At 41.4% G+C, this 18,349-nt stretch overlaps 1 protein-coding gene across 3 annotated transcripts in view; it reads left to right on the top strand.

Moving 5' to 3' along the window:
* Positions 1-18,349, top strand: part of LOC117299089 (tyrosine-protein kinase BAZ1B-like) — a 61,340-nt gene that overhangs the window by 20,344 nt on the left and 22,647 nt on the right. For 2 of the 3 annotated variants that reach the window (XM_033782514.1, XM_033782512.1), the window contains exons 13-22: positions 932-1,035; positions 1,986-2,144; positions 4,144-4,301; positions 6,553-6,698; positions 7,873-8,074; positions 9,492-9,558; positions 10,194-10,390; positions 14,593-14,757; positions 16,107-16,275; positions 17,899-18,031. In XM_033782514.1, the coding sequence (XP_033638405.1) occupies positions 932-1,035; positions 1,986-2,144; positions 4,144-4,301; positions 6,553-6,698; positions 7,873-8,074; positions 9,492-9,558; positions 10,194-10,390; positions 14,593-14,757; positions 16,107-16,275; positions 17,899-18,031 (1,500 nt within the window). The remainder of the gene's footprint in view (positions 1-931; positions 1,036-1,985; positions 2,145-4,143; positions 4,302-6,552; positions 6,699-7,872; positions 8,075-9,491; positions 9,559-10,193; positions 10,391-14,592; positions 14,758-16,106; positions 16,276-17,898; positions 18,032-18,349) is intronic. The other variant, XM_033782513.1, reaches the window with a different exon arrangement.

Genomic DNA, 18,349 nt, shown 5'->3' with positions numbered 1-18,349 from the left:
AACTTACTGCTTATTTTTTAGCCTTCATTCCCTTTGTGCTCATGTTGTGTCCAAACCTCCCTTGCCTACAGAAGGTTGCTGTTTTGTTTTAAACTGCATTGTTTTGTTTTTATTTTGTGTCCACAAGTTCCCCCTCATGTCCATAGCTGTTTTCCCAATTCCTGTTTGTCTGTTTATCTATAGTAATATTTTTTAATAATAATTATTGTCTTATCATGTAAACTTGTACATATATTTTCGATGTAATGTTATTGTTAACCAAACGCCATTAGTCTATGACTTTTTATTTGGTCTTGTATTTTTATATGAAAATAAACCAATATTGATTTGAATTGACTCTGCTAGGGTTGAATCGTCCGGCCATTGAAGGCAGCGGACACCCGATCTACATGTAAATGTTATATACATGTAACATCATACACAGTGAGTAGGGATTCATGTCTGGGCCAAAAACTTGATCAAAACCGTTGAAGCTCAAAGTTCCACTGATTTGTGTTTCCATGGATGACCACACATAACATAACATTCAAGAATTTGGGTGCTTTTTTGTCCATAGATTTACATCAAACTTACACCTTTTTGAAGATAAAGATAGTAGAAAGCGCACCTTAGTTCTTGAGGTGCTGTAGGTTTTGAGAAATGAGTAAAACAATGCCATGAAAATCAGCTTTACATGCTTAAATAATTTTCGTCTCATGATCACTGAAGACGAAAATTACTTTCATGACACTATGTTTACTCATTTCTCGAAAACTGCAGCACCTTAGCAAGTAATATTTTCAGGGAAGCTTTCTACTATCATTATCTTCATACTGTGTAAGTTTAATATCAATCTGTGGACATTGTGTTTTTTGTCATACAATAAGTACATAGACCCTTTCACCCTTTGACAGCTCTACACATCCTTTAACTGATCATTTTATTTGTGCAGATTCCTTGATGAAAGCTTTAGTTGGAGGGAATACTGGTTTTGCTTACCTCTCTCGTGTGCTCGTTATCCTTCTGAAGACGCTACTACAAGACAAGATAGCTGAGGTAAGACTTATACATGTGGCAGTTGATATTCATGACCAAGAGTCGAATTCTCACAGGTCCATTCATCATCACCAGGCCTGTGAAATCTCCGCTTTAAAGCGGATTTTCGCTCTTTTTAATTTTCCCAGTCCGCATTTTTCTTGGGTTCCGCTTGTTTTCCCGTTCGTTGTTTTGCTTGCGGGCTCCATTTTTATCCTGTTCCGTTTCATATCTTCTTCTTTTAACATCCGAAAAAGATCGTCAAGCAGCACGTACCTGGTTTCGGGAGGCACTTTAATTGCGATTTGATTTTGACATGTGAGTTGGGGGCTAGACCCAGTAAAATGCTCCGTGTTGGTCTTTCATTGGAGCCGTTGTTGTTAATTTTTCGTCTGGCGCGTTGTCTATTTTACATGTACTTCAATGTCATTGTTCCATTGCACCGAGAGAGGGCGCTTTACTAAAAAGCCAACACCTTGAGACAAGATTAGGCACACATGGTTTCCCCCACGCGACGTACGTTGTGTACGGTGTGTATTTTTTGTGACAAGTAAAATATATATGGCAGTCGACAACGAGGACTCATCGCGCTTGTGGATTTATTCCTAAAGGAATGCTACAAAAATAATATTGAAAATGAGGATGCACAACACATTGTTACACGTAAGAATTGTGGCCTATGTTTCTGTGAATGTGTTGTCTAATGTCTACGCTTCAGTTTTTAATTAAAGCCTTTTATTATGTTCGTAGTGCTGGCCCAAAATCCGGACAACAATTTTCCTCTTTTTTTTCATGACTCGCTCACAGGCCTGCATCACGAGCTAGGTGCTGTCTTTGATGCGCACGCAAGTTTTCACAATCGAGAAAAATATGCACAGAATTTAGGCCCCTGGTGTGGTCCATTACTCGGGTGGAGTACATGTACGTACTTGCCCTTCCTTTACACAATCTGTGATTGTTTGTATTTGCAGGATTACAAGGAGCTTAGCATGCCACTGTCTCAGATTCCAGTCAACATGCACACAGCCTCGGAGCTTCTACGACTCAGCTTACGTCATGATGATCAACAGGATAACGATGATCGCAATAGCAGCAATGGCAGTGAAGACTACATCAATGAAGATGATGTGGTGAGTAGAAATCAAAGTTAGGCCTGGGTGATGCAAAGTCGTGACTATTGATTGATTATTCGAGTCAGGACTACCGGTTTTCCAACTACTCGATTAAACGTGCCGCCCAGCTATTACAAAAACAGTCCTGACTACTTCAAAAATACCTGCTCGGTGAACCAATTGTCTCGCTCACGACTATCTACAACAACATAATCTCAGTCTCCTGACGATGACTAGAGCAAGCTAGTCGAAACGTTGAGACCAATTTCAGAACTGACTCCGCGGCAGTACAGTTAATTACGATCCTATAAGCTAAAGTAGTAGTCCAGTCTAATTTCTATACCATCCGCCTTGGTAATAGTTAAAAAGCAGGACAGTTCTTTTCAGAACTGAGAAGTCTCCCGAACCTCCGATTATCTACTCCACGGCAGTAGAATAAAGCAAGACAGTTCCCTAAGGGACCATGGATAAATTAAGAACGCGGCCGCCCGCGGTCAGACTCGTTCTAGAACGAGTCCGTCCCAAAATTGTCACGCGCCCGTCCCAAGATGGATTAAGCGCTTCACTGATTTTTAAGGTCCCTCATTATCGAACTCTATTGTTGGTGCCTTTTGTTGTTCAGATTACATGGACAAGGCAGCTTGCAAGTAAGCCACGAAGGGGTGAAGGATTAGTGTTTGCGGTCTAGCTCAGGTATACACCAGACAATGGGTTGGAGATGTCCATGTACAGCCAACCCTCAAGTTTGCCAAAGCCAATACAATAATATGCTACTGCCATAACAAGTTGAAGTGGTGACTATTATTCTTAAATTTGAAATCATCGCCAACTTATTTTGTATCTACATCTAATTGTTACATTAGGACCCGTGTTTACAGAGATGATTACACTTACAAGATTCGTTCATAAAGGTACCGCGAAATCATGCTGACCGGCTCGCAATCACACAAAACACAACGCAAAATTACATTGTAGTACACAAACACACTATATCCAGCGACACACTCACACACAGTGTTTTCAATATTCAGGCCTAGTAGTCTTGTTACTTTGCGTGCAACAAACTATAATGCATGAAACATTGAACGCTAGAGGGCTTTCCTAAACAATGTGATAGCGGGAGAGCCGCCCTCCGTTGGAAAAATTGCGCAACAGCTTACGAAATTAGTTTCAACCGCCTTGAGATTAAGACTTTCGGGAGAATCTGGTGTCCGAAAATTGCAATACTAACCAGCGTTGGTGCCCGAGCTAAACTCATACAACATTGGCGCCGTCGCTGGTACCTTGTGCAACGTGGTGAAATTTCAGCAGTTCCTTGGGAAATATTAAGCGTGTTTAAGAAAAACTTCATAACGTGTTGGCTTCATTGTTCAAACATGAAACATTTTGGACACCTTGGATGTACAAAAAAGAGTATAGTTTTACTGTTTAATGTAAGATGTTTTTCTTATTGACTTTGTTTTACTTTGGGGGATTATTTTGCATGGCGGTCGTGCAAAGACGTAGTATTTTTTATTTTTTAATCTGCGGTTGTGTTTTGACTTATTGTGTGAAAAGGGCTACAACTTGGGTTTATCTACCCAGATAAGCCGATTATAACTTCACAGTGGTTTTCGGCCTACACCCATTGTTCCTTTGTTATACAGTGGGTCTTCCTCGAGACCCGGTAGGTTGAGGAGAACGCGTTCGACTCCGTAGTTTTTCTTTTGTTCGTTTTGTCACGCGAAGGAACGCGTCGCGACGCGGTCGTTCCCGTGACATAATTTATCCATGGTCCCTAAGAACAACACTACCTGGCAAGTAGATACACACATGGTGTTACCGCAAACCAAATATACAACATAATCTACTTACAAAACACAATCAGACATCAGTGACACAATCCTTCAATCCTTTCAGCTTGAACTACCAGTGTCGCAGTCGCAACTATTTACGTTGCGACTAGTCGGGTAGTAAATTTCAGCTTCCTGTGCAAGACTTTGCTTTTCAGCTTTTAACTTTCTTTCCCCTTCTCTAGCCGCAAGATCTTGTAGAGCTCCTTGAGACCAGTGAGTTCTTTGAGTTGGAGCCCCAGGGTAAGCTAGGCTTGCTTGTGTGTCTTTGCCATCGCATCTTAGCATCCTACGCTGTGCAGGACTTCATGGATATTAAACAGAAGGTAGCTGCTAGATTGTGGTGAGTAGAAGGACTTTATCTTACAGATGAATTTCAAATATTGTACGTTTAGTCTGGTGTTTCTGTTCAGCAGAGTGTGGGTTAGGGTTAGGAATAGGGTTAGGTAAGCTTATGCAATCGTATTGCACGTGGTGGTTTGAACATCAGCAGACCTTTTAGAAAGAAGTCACGTAACAGTGTTTTGTTAAGTATACCGGAGTGGTGTGTTCGCATAGGACCTCTTGTCCCTGTTAAGTTTAATACAGCGGCTCGAGTCGGCTTGTTAAGTTAACAGCGCCATGTTCACACTTTGACTTAATGTTGGTAAATTAACAATTTTTGGCAGTAATTAATTAACCAGTTTAAGTCCTATGGAAACACGGCTTAAGACGATGTGACGACCAGTATGGGTGGGTTCTGCAAGGGGGCCAATACCGTGTATCTAAAAAAAAAAATATACACTTTGAAATGGCTGCAGAATGAAAATTACATGGTTCTTGGGGAAAAGGTTAAGATGTATATAGTTTGTGAACTGAACTTTCATATAATAATAAGAATAATGAACAGCACTTATATAGCGCTTCACACAACAGTCCCGAAGCGCTTTACAAAAATTAATGAGTAAACAGCAGATGTTTGAAAATGTTCTCGTTCGGAGCAGTTCTGATGTTGTGCAATAATTCATGCTTGGGTGAGCACCTCTCACTGAAGTATTGTAGCCGGCATCTTGGAGTTAATATTGTAAGCTTCAAAGGACTTTACCTCTCACAAATTGGAAGGCTAATTACTGCGCAACCTAATTTTCATATCCTTTACAAAAGTGAGCAGTGCTCACCCGATCATTAATTATTTTTGGACTATTTGGTGTCATATGAAAATTGACTCTACAAGCTATCCATACTAAACCTTTCCCCCCAGAATTATAAAGTTTTTATTAGATTTTTGGGGTTGAACAAAGAATTGACTAGAGTGGGATTCGAACCAACGACCTCCGGATTAACGTGCCGGCGCTCTACCAACTGAGCTATCTAGCCCTATATTGGCGGTGTCCCTATTTTGTCAATATCTTTGTTCGGGGGTGCCAGTCAGAAGCCATACAACCGTTAACTGCCGTGTAGCCAGGGATCACACCCAATTTACGCTACAACCTGGGAAGCGGCAGCCAGGGGATCACCTTAAGGGGATGCAACTTTTTTTTGTTTCAGATATCAATATAAACCACAAGGGAAACTGACTGGGTACATTTTATTCGGCAGCCATTTCAAAAGTGTATTTTTTGTTTTTTAGACACCCTGTACAGCACACATGCATGCAGTGTAGCTAGCTAGACCAACTTCAATTAGTGGTGGGCTCTACATGTACATCCAATGCCCCTTATTTTTGACCGCGCGAGGGCGCTATAAATAGTATTTTGATCACTTCCGGGGGTACACGCGATTCGCCCTGCACAAATTAATAGGCGTTCTGTCACTTTTGTTGCGCCGTAGTTTCAATTTGCTTTAGAGGTGGATTATAACGGCTCCTTTAAAAGTTTTATTGTCTGTGATGGATTAGATGTCTGTGGTTATAATGTGTTCCAATCTTTAAAAACTGTTTTGCGTATGAATGAATATACCCCCCGGAAGTGATTGAGAGCGCCCTCACGCGGTCAAAAATATGGCCCATTTAGTCCACCAAGGTGGAGCGGTTCAAGATTATTCATGGTTAGATGTTGGGCCGTCATTGCTGGGCAGCACAGTGAGTTTTGCTCAGAGAGCTGGGCAAAATTGTTGAGTTCTTGGCAGGCCCGCCCACCACCGCCCACAGTGGCTACGACAATGCATACATGTACCTCATGTCTATGATGAACAATTTTGATTTGGTTTTGTTTGATAGGACCCCCCCCCCCCCCCCCCCTTTTATAAATTGTCTTTTCAACTATTTCCCTTTCATAAAATATCCCTCAGAGCCTCAGGTTTCGTGTAGTTTGTCAGGCTTTATGCCTTTAGCCAAATAACGCGATCTAAAATCATTTCCCCTTTATCCCCCCCAAACACTTTTCATAATGGCCAAAACTTAGCTTCGTATATTTTTTATTTTTCTTCCTTTCGTGCCGAGTATGTACAATGTCTAGATCTTATATAACTAGTCGTCACAATCATTCTATGCACACTAAGAACAGTGGTACTCTTTTTCTCAACGGTTTGTGTCTTTGAGGTTTAGTATACCGTGAGGTATATATAGGGCAGGACTTTAGGTCTTACTTATAAAAACATTTGATTTGACTTGATAGGAGAGACAAGATCCAAACCTTGAAGGAGAAGAACGAGAAGCTTAAGGAGGAGAAACAGAAGCAGCGGGAGCAGCGGGAGGCAGAGAGGATACAGAAAGAGGAGGAGCTTAAATTGAAGGCGGAACTGGCCGGTGAAAACGGAGAAGGTACATAGTCAAGGCAATGCAGTTTTACTTTTTGGGGGACATTAATTTCTATTGTTTACGTAGCTCTGATGGTGCTCACATTTGTTATAATAATAATAATAATAATTTGGGGGGGCTAATCATCCTTACTCGCAGCTAAGAGCTGAATAGCGAAGGACGTGGCTACAACGTGTTCGAGAAGCAAGCATGCAAGGGCGCCTTTGGCTGCCAGCCACATCAACCCATTATGACCACGGAGCACAGCCAAAGATCGAAACGGTTTGATTTTTCCCGAGGGAGGAAAACCGGATGGTCTGGAAAACCCTCGTGGCACAGCAGAGAACCAATGCACAACTCAACTCACATATGGCCCTGGCCGGGAATCGCACCGGGGTCACCTTGGTGAGAGGCGAGCGCTTTACACACACGCCAACCATGCCACCCAAAACGAGAGTGGATTTACCCATGTGTTGTGTAACGCATGTGAAAGAACCCAGTGCACTTTTCGAAAAGAGAAGGGGTTTGCCTCGGTGTTCCTGGCTGCGGCTGCTGTATGCGCCGTAGCACCTTGTAAACCCTTATAAGGTGGTAAATAATTGGGTCTCAAAATTCATCACTGCAATTACCTATCTTTCTGAAAGTTTGTATATACTCAGCGCCTTGAGTACCTTGTTTGGTAGATACGTGCGCTATATAAGACTTCCATATTATTACTATCTAATGGCCCCAAAAGTCTCCAATTAGAATGCTCCTGATTTTAATTGTAACATAACATGACATAACAGTCAAAATTGATAAGGCGCTTTTCCATTAAGATCATAGCGCACTCGAAAGCAATTAACATGGAAAAAGGTGAGTCTTTAGAACTTTACGAAACGTATTGAGTACTAGATTCCTTAACGGCAGTAGGGAGATTGTTCCAAATCATTGGCCCAGCCACACTGAAAGCCTTTTGACCCAGAACTTTGTTTGCTCGGGGAACATTCAAGCGAGTGATGTCAAGTGTGGACCAAAGAAATGGTGGAGGACTGTGATGTGACAGTAAAGTGGATATATACCAAGAAGTGAGAAGAGCAATTTTAAAATGGATTCGTTCTCTTATCTATAGCCAATGAAGTTCCCTAAGTGATGGGGTAAGATGTTCTCAAATGTGTGTTACATTTTGACCAAAGAACTTTTTTTTTTCCAACTCCAGCAGGTTCTGAGGTAAAGCCAGAAGAGAAACCGAAAGAGAAACGAGTCCGTAAAAAGAAAGAAGTGAAGCAAGAGGTGAAGGAGGAGCCCGAGGCTGCTGTGGATGAGAGTCTAGATCTAGCGTCTGTCGTTAAGAGGAGACGACTTCTGGCTGCTAAGACCAAAGCTGAGAAGGAAGAACAAGAGAAGATCGAAAGAGAAAAGTAAGATTTTGGGTTTTGGCCACTGACGATGCTAAATGTGTTCACATCACACGTGGCTGCATGTACATGTACATGTACAATGCACTCCCCTCCTATACATGCAGCATGCAGAGATATACAGAGTCCAAGGTCCAAACAGTCAGTATGTTGTGAGTAGGATTTGAAACTTTGCATGGTGGAAATAAGATATAGAAGAGTTTGCGGTAACACCATGTAATAACAATCTCTAAATGAGTTGGGGTGGTTCTGAAAAGAACCGTTGGATTAACTTGACGTTTCGATCAGTATCCTCTGATCGTCTTCTGGAGAATGCTGGACTCTGATGCTGCATGCTGCTTAAGTACTGGGCGGCGGATCAGCGGTGATGCATGAAGGCGGGAAATAGAGGCGGGAAGTGAACTCGATGATGCGTGGTGAAACCTGTATAACAGTATGTTGTGATTGGCTGCCGGTATATGCATATTCATAAAAGCTTGCCCCATCCACAACACACAGTACTAGTGTGCAAGTACACATACACAGTCAGCACACTACATGCACTATGTGGGTTGGCTGTTGATGAATATTCATATTCATGCAGGGCTATAGACCTTATCGCAAATACCAATGCGCACGCGCAGACTGTTGAATGAGGTGCATTGTGGGATATATATGGATCAAATTTGGATACCAGCAAGACCAGAATGCACCTAATTCCAAGCTTTACGCGCGCGCCCCGGTATTTGCGATAAGGTCTATGTACAATGTACTAAAGACTTGTTTATGCAGGGAGAATAGGCGTTCGTCGATGGTGGGTGGCACGATGTCTGATTGGTGGGTAAATTGGTATTTTCGATTAAAATAGATCGGCTCCAATTGTGTTTTGTGTGAGCTCGGGACCGATGTCTGATTGACTTGGGTTTTTTTTTTTTCAGTTAAAATAGATAGGCTCAATTGTGTGTCTGTGAGCTCGGGACCGATGTCTGATTAACTTGGTTATTTTCAGTTAAAATAGATCAGCTCAATTGTGTGTGTGTGAGCTCGGGACGGGCGGCTTTCAAAACCGGAACCGAGTCCCAAAATTCTGGAACCACCCAAGCTTGTCGTAGTAGTGTGCATCCTTGTATTCATGGGTCAAAAAAGCACAGCGAAATCGATCACTCCTTTGAACGAGGTAATGGGCTAATCCGCAAAAAGGTATCCGAAAGCAACCAATTACAAACAGCTCCAGCTGGTCATTGCCAACCATTTAAACACCCCCGGGTGATAGGAATAGCCAAACTTATTAAAATTTATGAATGTATTTTTATTTTTGTTTCCCATGTGAACTCTATTTCTCTTTTGATTGAAAACATTTTCAAATAAATTTCCGCCAAGATAACTTGTTGCCGTTTTCGTTCAAGCTGGTCTTTAATTTTTCATATTTTCCTTTTTGCAGGAGAATCAAAGGAGAAGAGGAGTACAGGAAGATGAGGGCGCAAGAAAACTTTGAGAAGAAATTTGAGGTAAGTGGAGAACTCATTTTCTGTTATGCTGGGTTTGGACAAAACTGTTACGTGAAAAGGCCAGAATAACACATCCTTTTAGTTGTTTAAATCCCATGTAATCCCTTTTCCAAACGGTATACTTTAATCTTTCAATTGGGTCATGAACCAGCCAACTGACTGGCCCTGCAGATTAACTGCTCATCCATGACTAGTTATGACCCATGTAATTCAATGAAATCACTCACACTCACTGACTATATATCCTGAAATTTAGTACCCTCAATCAGACAAAAGAGATCCTGTTGAAAATTGCTCCATCCCAAACCAGTGAGTACCGACTCGGTTTGTCATAGGGTGATTCAGGTAATGACAAATAAACTCAGGTGAGCCCCTGACAAGAGCTAATCAAACAATCACACTCACCTCTCGTGGTGATGTTATGCACCTCCGGCCAGCCCCAAGTGACCCGTTCCACAAGCAGGGCGGGGGTGGGGCTGACCCGGGTGAGCCCCTGGAATGAGGTCAAAGCTGTTCAAATGCACCGGGGTCGACAGGAGGAAGCTAACCAAAAATGGAGAAGGTGGTGCCCCTTGTGTATGATACTCGTGCCTGATTTCCTCAACGATATACTTCTGGAATTTTCTTTCTCTTAGGATGGTATTCAGCAAGCCAGGCTAGCCCTTCGTCAGGTCCCTATCGGTACGGATCGTAACCACAGTCGCTACTGGATGTTCTCGTCCGTTACCCCGGGTCTATTTATTGAGAAAGGATGGGTGGATTCAAGCGTCTCATACAGGACCAAGAAAGAAGCCAGGAACGGCGGGGACGAGAACGGTGGCGGGGAGAAAACGTAAGTCTTTAATGGTGACTTAAATTGGTTCCTGATTTTCACCCTTCCATTTGTTCGTGCACTATTTATTTGAGTGATAGATTGATTATACGGACACATTAATGCGCCATACTTTTTGACCGCCTGAGGGTGCTCTCAAACATGTTTGTATCACTTCTGGGGGTATATTAAATCATACCCAAAACAGTTATTAAAGCTTGGAACACATTATAATAATAATAACCAATTCTTATAGCGCATTTCACAATAACCATATCAATGCGCTTTACATTAGTGCCCTGGTCATAGGGCCAATAACATCCCTTGTTAATGTTTCTCAGCTCCCTTGGGAGTATACAACCTGGGCAACAGTTTATGTTGCACCAAAGGCTTTTTCATTCACAATATCAACCTCTACCCTGGCAGGAACCCATTTATACCCCTGGGTGAAGAGAAGCAATTATAGTAAAGTATCTTGCTCAAGGACACAAGTGTCACGACCGGGATTCGAACCCACACTCAGGTGACTTAGCACCAGAACTTGAATTCGTTGCTCTTAACCCCTCAGCCATGACACTCCACAGACATCATATCCAGCATGGACCAAACCCTTCCTGAACTGTTATCCAATTGGCAAACAATTCATGCACGATTGCAAAATGGCACAAACTACTCCTGCAAGATCGACTGACTGTGCAAACATTTTTGTGCAAACGATTTGAGCACGAAGAAACCACTGTTCCTGACCTAAAAAAAAACACTTCGTGCACGATCGCCCAATAGCTTCTCAGGGTTCTCCACAGGGTTAAATTTTGTCCGGGCACTAAACCAATCCTGCACTATCGTCAAATTATGCAAACCATTCCTGCATTGTTTTCAAATTGCTCAAGTAATTCATGCACGATCTTCATTTTGCGCAAATTATTCCATATCTATGGGCATATTGCGCACACTACTCCTATACTATCGGCAAATTGCGCAAACTATTCATGCTCAAATAGATAAGCCAATTGCACAAACCACAAACCATTCCTGCACGATCGGCAGTTTCCTCCATGGTTGCACGTTGCACAAACTATTCCTGCAAGATCGACTGATTGTGCAAACAATTTTGCGCAAATCATTTCAGCATGAACAAAACCACTTTGTGCACGATCGCCTGAAAACAAAATTGAGTTTCAGATTTGCATCTGCGTATTTTTACGATCTCTGATCGGTGCCTTATACCACGTAAACTTGATTTCAAGTCTGAGAGTGCGTTAATTCATCTGCATCAGCCACGCAGAGTCCCGCCGTAGATTTGCTACCACGCTTTAACTCGCTCTGATGACAGATGTTTATTCACGAGAGGGCGCTGTTTCATCCAATAATATATCAGGACCGCACGATCACAGACTTGGAACCAAGTCTAAATACTACGCTGTTGTCAAAAATGTAGTCGGGATGCCCTGCGACACATGCATGCGAAATGCCATTACGAAACAGCCAACTTCAGGGTACCAGTCGCTGCACACAAAAATGTAGGTGATACAGTGTATTGAACGGTGGTTTGTGTTCGTCGTGAAGTGTTTTTTGAAATGTTTTGTTCGGACGCAATATTTTTTGTCTGGGCGCACAACGATTTTGTCCGGGCGCGGCATTTTGAGAATTTTGTCTGTGTGTAGCGCCCGGACAAAACCGCATGTGGAGAACCCTGCTTCTACTTGGAATGAGAGTTTCAAATTTGCAGTTGGGGTATTTTTCGATCTCTGATCGGTCTCCTAATTGAGCTGAACATAAAGACAAACAATGGTGGGAATTTGATTATGTCCATTCTTGTTTGCCACTTTTCTAAAGCAATACAAAATAAGACAGTAGCCTTGACGTAGCCTATCGGTTAAGAGCAGCTGATTCAACAGCCGTTGGTCCCAGAGCACTATTGAAAAGAGAGCGTCAGCGGGTTCGCCCCTTTGTTCCTGGTTTGATTGGCATCATATTGGGCCTTAGCACCTTTAGAACCAAAACGTAGGCTTCGAACTGCCTCTAGCTGCCGGGCAACCTCGGTAGTCTATGTGGTAAGACACTGCTCTAGAGTTGCAAGGGTCGTAGGTTCGAATCCCACCCGAGTAATATGCCTGTGATATTTGTTCACAGGACTCGGGGAAAGTACTGAGTATACAGTGCTAACACACATCGGTGTATGGGTAAAAACCAATTAATATTCTTTTTCACGATGCAAATTCAACATCTCTTATTACTGTCCATTCTTGTTAGCCACATTTCTAAAGCAACACAACATCAGACATGTCAGACAGTATTAATTTCATGGCCTGGCTTGTCATAGCCTATCGGTTAAGAGCACCCGATTCAACAGCCGTTGGTCCCAGTGCACTATTGAAAAGAGAGCGCCAGCGGGTTCGCCCCTGTGTTCCAGGGGTGGATTTCACAAAGAGTTAGGACTAGTCTTATCTTGAGTTAGGACCAGTTACTCGTCCTAACTTAGGACTACCCATCTTTGTGAAATCGACCCCTGGTTTGATTGGCAGCATATTGGGCCTTAGCACCTTTAAAGCCATTGGACCCTTTCGGTACAGAAAAACAAAAAAAAGTTCACAGATTTACAAATAACTTACAGGGTTTACAGAAGGTAGTGGTGAAATACTTCTCTTGAAATATTATTCCATGAAATGCTTTACTTTTTGAGAAAACATTCAAACAATATCAATTCTCGATAGCGAGAATTACGAAAGTATTTTGAACACATGTCATGACACGAAGAAACGTGCGGAAACAAGGGTGGGTTTTCCGTTATTTTCTCCCGACTCCGATGACCGATTAAGCCCAAATTTTCACAGGTTTGTTATTTGATATAGAAGTTGTGATACACGAAGTTGTGGGCCTTGGACAATACTGTTTACCGAAGGGTCCAATGGCTTTAAACCATTACACGGTGCTATGTACAGGGAGTAGATCTCATAGTTCACATGTTGACCCACTTACGCTGTACCTTGCAAGAAAACACTGTCTGCTCACTGCTAAAAATGGTATTCTTAAAACAAGAAAAACATCTTATTTTGAGAATATACTTCTTGTGTCACTCCATAGAAACTTTTTCTAGGGAGTGACACAAGAAATATTTTCTCAAAATAAGATATTTTTCTTATTTCAAGAATACCATTTTTAGCAGTGCTCAAGCGCCTTGAGCATCACCGAGTGATGGATATGCGCGCTATACAAGAAGCCTTTGATCTTGCTATTCTTATTAATTGACCCTTGTTTAGTTGCATCATTTTTAGACTTGAATCATTGAATGAAAGGCGTAAACACCTAGTTCTTAAATTTGCCAATCTCTGCTCACTTCTGATAATCATCGCCATCTCCTCCCCCCAGAACGTAAATCTAATTATTTGTCAGAGCATACTTTAAGAAACACCAGGCAACTAGAACACCTTCAGATAAAAACTCAGAGATACAAAAACTCGCCAGTCCCCTCAATGCTCCAGATGCTTAACTCAATTAGTTCATGATAACAGCTCCGTTTCATTTCCTTTGTGCTCATGTTGTGTCCAAACCTCCCTTGCCTACAGAATGTTGCTGTTTTGTTTTAAACTCCATTGTTTTGTTTTTATTTTGTGTCCACAAATTCCCCCTCATGTCCATTGCTGTTTTCCCAATTCCTGTTTGTCTGTTTAACTATAGTAATATTTTTAATAATAATTATTGTCTTATCATGTAAACTTGTACATATATTTTTGGTGTAATTTTATTGTTAACCAAATGCCATTAGTCTATGACTTTTTGTTTGGTCTTGTATTTTTATATGAAAATAAACCAATATTGAATTGAATTGAATGATGCAACTTGCTCTCTAATCCCTTACATGCTTCCCTGCATTGTTATCGAACAATACATTTACCACTTTTATGGTCCAGTAACCCATCCTTTCATTCTAAACATCCTTTGTCCTCGCCACTTCACTCCCATTGGTTCATAGCCACCAATATTGTTTCTGAAATAGAAACTTTGATTGGCTGTTATTTTCCCGCTTCTTTCTGGATCCTTTCCTTAATCCCTTTCCCCTCTCTTTTCCTACATATGGATATGTATTTGTTTGTACTTGTTTTATGCCTCTGAAGAAGGTCCGGATTGGATCGAAAGCTAAGGCCATCTACCCTATTCATCATTCTATATAAGAAGCCATTGCTATAATTTTTGTCTTATCTTTTCCATCATCTTTTCTTTAGCATTCCTAAGGTCGGGCAGAATCTTTGGTTTCAATACGAGAGCTCGAAGGAGCTGGAGTCCCTCGTTGACGCCCTGGACAACCAAGGCATCAGAGAGAGCGCCCTCTGTGTTGAGATCAAGAAACGCTTTCAGGATATCTCCAAGATGATCCATTTATCCAGGAGGTATGTGGAACAGAGAAGCTCAGCCTTTTAGAGTCCTCATGAAAGTGAGGGATATCGTTCAAGTCCCTCGCCTCATGTTCAAATGATGAAAAATGCCATATTATTTGATACTCCAGAGCGAAATATCACAGATTTGACTGGCACAAAAAATTCCCCTTTGGAATGGAGAAATCAATTCAATTCAATTCAATTAAAGCCATTGGACACTTTCGGAACAGAAAAAAAAAGGAAAAAGTTTTTACACATATAACTTACCGGGTTTACAGAAGGCAATGGTGAAAGACTTCTCTTGGAATGTTATTCCATGAAATGCTTTACCTTTTGAGAAAACATTAAAACATTATCAATTCTCGATATCGAGAATGACAGATTTATTTGAAACACATAATATGACACGGAAACAAGGCTGGGTTTTCCCGTTATTTTCTCCCGATTCCGATGACCGATTGTGCCTAAATTTTCACAGGTTTGTTATTTTATATAGAAGTTGTGATACACGAAGTGTGGGCCTTGGACAATACTGTTTACCGAAAGTGTCCAATGGCTTTAAATTCAATTTGCTTGTTTTTGAAGCTCAGTGAAGCCATGTTTCATATTTCTTTCTGATAGAGTATCAAATTGAATGGCATTTTACACCATTTTAATTTGAGGGTAGAGACTTTGAATTTGACCCCCACTTTCGTGAGGACTCTCTTTCTTGAGGACTCTCTTTCTTGAGGACTCTCTTTCTTGATGTATTTTGTTATGTGAAGGACGTGAATCAACCAATAAGGAGTAGACCCAAGTTTGTCTAAAGGTGCAGAACCTGACATTTTTTTTTCAAATTGGAGTTTCATAAAATGTGTTATAATAAGGGAATAAAACGGTAGCGACGAGTTCTTACACGGCCATTTAAAGCCGGCAGGGTCATATTGCCGTGTGATAAAAGCCTGAGCCTTTAACGCACGGCAACGACCCTGTAAGGTTTTAAACGGACGTGTAAGAACGAGTCGCTACTCTTTTATTCCCATTCATAAATGCCCTTTTGTTAAAAAACGTAAACAAATACAACTACAGACAGTTGAAAAAACTTCTTAAAGAGTATGTTGCTGGTGGGTTGTTTGTATGCGCGCGCGCTTAGAAATGGATTACGCGCGTGCTTATAAATAGACTACGCGCGCGCGCTTAGAAATAGAGTACAATCTGTTACATAGCTATGAATTGCGCGTTCTGCCTGATAATCTTGCGCGCCGACACACGGAAGCCAGCCAGTTATAAACACTGGTCATTATCAACCGTTCAAACACCGCTCTCCACCAATAGGAGTAGAGAAACTGAGGTATTTATGCATGTGCTTTTTAAATATTCAGGTCGGGTCCGGAGCTGCGTAATTCTGATGGACCCAAGGAACTCCTGGACTCTCTAAAGGAAGACCTGCAGGACATGGAGGTGCATATAAGACAGGGGAACCTGGGTGGGGTCAAGGACTTTGCAAAGTGGGAGGAACGACTGAAGTCAGCCACGAAACTCAAGGACCTGGTATGTAAACTAGCTTATTGAATAATTCATGAGAACTGGTGTAGGTTACATGTATGTCAGATGGACTCTTTTGTAGGGTTTACAAGTTCATTAGGTGGGAGGAACAACTAAGAGTGATGACTGTAAAGTAGCCTAATGAATAATTCATGAGATGAGAACTTGTGTTGGTTAAACCAGATGGACTGTTCTGGGTAGGGTCTACACATTTTGGCTGAGCACTCTAATGGGAGACTTGTTGAAAGCTCTGCCACTAGAGGGCAGCAGACCTACCAGGTAAGGATGCACAACTCATAATAGCAAACAATGGTAAATGCTAAAAGTTCAAAAATACTAAAACAATATTTAAAAGTCTCTCAGCCTCTTGAAAATTAAATCAGATACATTGTCATACAACTAAACTTCAGATTTCTACTCAAGTTTTGGTAGGTCAGCATTTTGGAATTTTGGCTAATTACCCTAGAAGAAACACTCCCAAAACTCATGCACACCGCTTGTTATCCTTGGGGAACTCGTGTCCAGTACGTCCTGTTCCAGAACAGTTTGGTTTATGCTGGCAATGTGTTATGAAAAACAAAATACAGTTTGGCTAAATCTAAAATACAAAATCAAAAACACGCAAAACACAAGGTATTTGCTGTCAGTGACCTTTACTCCTGCTTCTCCTATTCCTAAGTTGTTGACATTACCTGGTGAAGAGCGCCCTCCCTTGGTGATTGGCAGATAGTCTAAAGTTTCCCATTCACCAGGCCCAAGCTCTAGTGTTGTCGGGCAGCAGAGTGTGGGTTCGACTCCCAGTCATGACACTTGTGCCTTAATAATAACAAGAGTTAAACCATTGTAAAAGCGCCATCTATCTAAGAGTTTAAGTTATTCCGAGGCGTATAATTAGCATAAGTAACAACAAAGATCACACCTGACCTTAATTGCTTCGTAAAAAGTTGGGATGGTGGTATTGGTGCATTCTGCTCAACCGCTAAGTGGATGAAACCCATGCCTACATGTACATCCTTACGGACTGCGAAGGGGGGTGACCCAGTTTCTGCCCCACATGAGTAAGGCATAAAAACAAATATGTTATGTTGGCGTAACGGGCCCCCAGAAATAGGGTAGGTAGGTAGGGATTTTTTTATTTATTTACTTATTTATTTTTTCCCCTCCCAGCAACGAAAATGACATGTTTTCTAATTGTTTAAGCTGGTAGTATACACGGTAACAAAAGAAAACAAGGCTACACACAACAAATTTTTATTTTAAAACTCTTGATGACATTTATTTTATTTTTATGTCAATAATAGATTGGTATAATTAATTTTCTTCCCTTGAAAATTTTTTTAAATATCCAGGGTCGGTAGTATTTTTAGGGTAGGTCGGGTGACGCCAACATAACATTTTTTTGTATGCCTAAGTGGCGATGTGTCCTGCAGTTGATTGGGTCAACAGCCCAAATCAGTTAAGTGTAGGCTTTACCTTTAAATGGCCATCTGGCCTTGTGATATTAGGCTACATGTATGTCTCATTTAACAAATTAATAATTAGATGAAATTACTTGGTATTTGTAATTAACTTCATAAACAAATTGCAAGCACCAGTTTGATTAGGTACTTATTGGTTATCGGTTACCAGGGAGCATTGATCGTTGAGAGCCAAGCTGGAGTGAATCCCAAGTTTCTTCAAGGTATCATGGCCCCGCCCAAACCTAAACCTAAACCTGTAGAGGAGAATGAGGAAGATAAAGAAGATGAGGAGGAGGTTGAAGGTAAGGTAGTCTCATCCGATTCCTTTAGAGCAGATTTGATTAACTGAATCAGTCAAACGTCAGAACCTTGAAGTGTGCAGAAAGTTTTTTAATGGGCTGATCATCTGATGCTCAAATCTGTCCACTTACAAATTTCAGGGATTCTGACTTGACTTGAGTCACTTGATTTTCTCCAACAATACCTTAAAGATGCTATGTCAGATTCTTGGCCGATTTGACCCAAACATTTTGATTTAAAATTCAAGAGGTATTTTGATGGGGGTCGAGAAAGTTACAAGCTTTCATTTGAACCATTGCTCGAAAAAGTCCGCCAATTAC

The sequence above is a fragment of the Asterias rubens genome, chromosome 14 (assembly GCF_902459465.1).
Source record: "Asterias rubens chromosome 14, eAstRub1.3, whole genome shotgun sequence".
Lineage (NCBI taxonomy): Eukaryota > Metazoa > Echinodermata > Asteroidea > Forcipulatida > Asteriidae > Asterias > Asterias rubens.
Note: the sequence above shows the minus strand (reverse complement) of the source record. Positions and strands in the feature narration are given on the sequence as shown.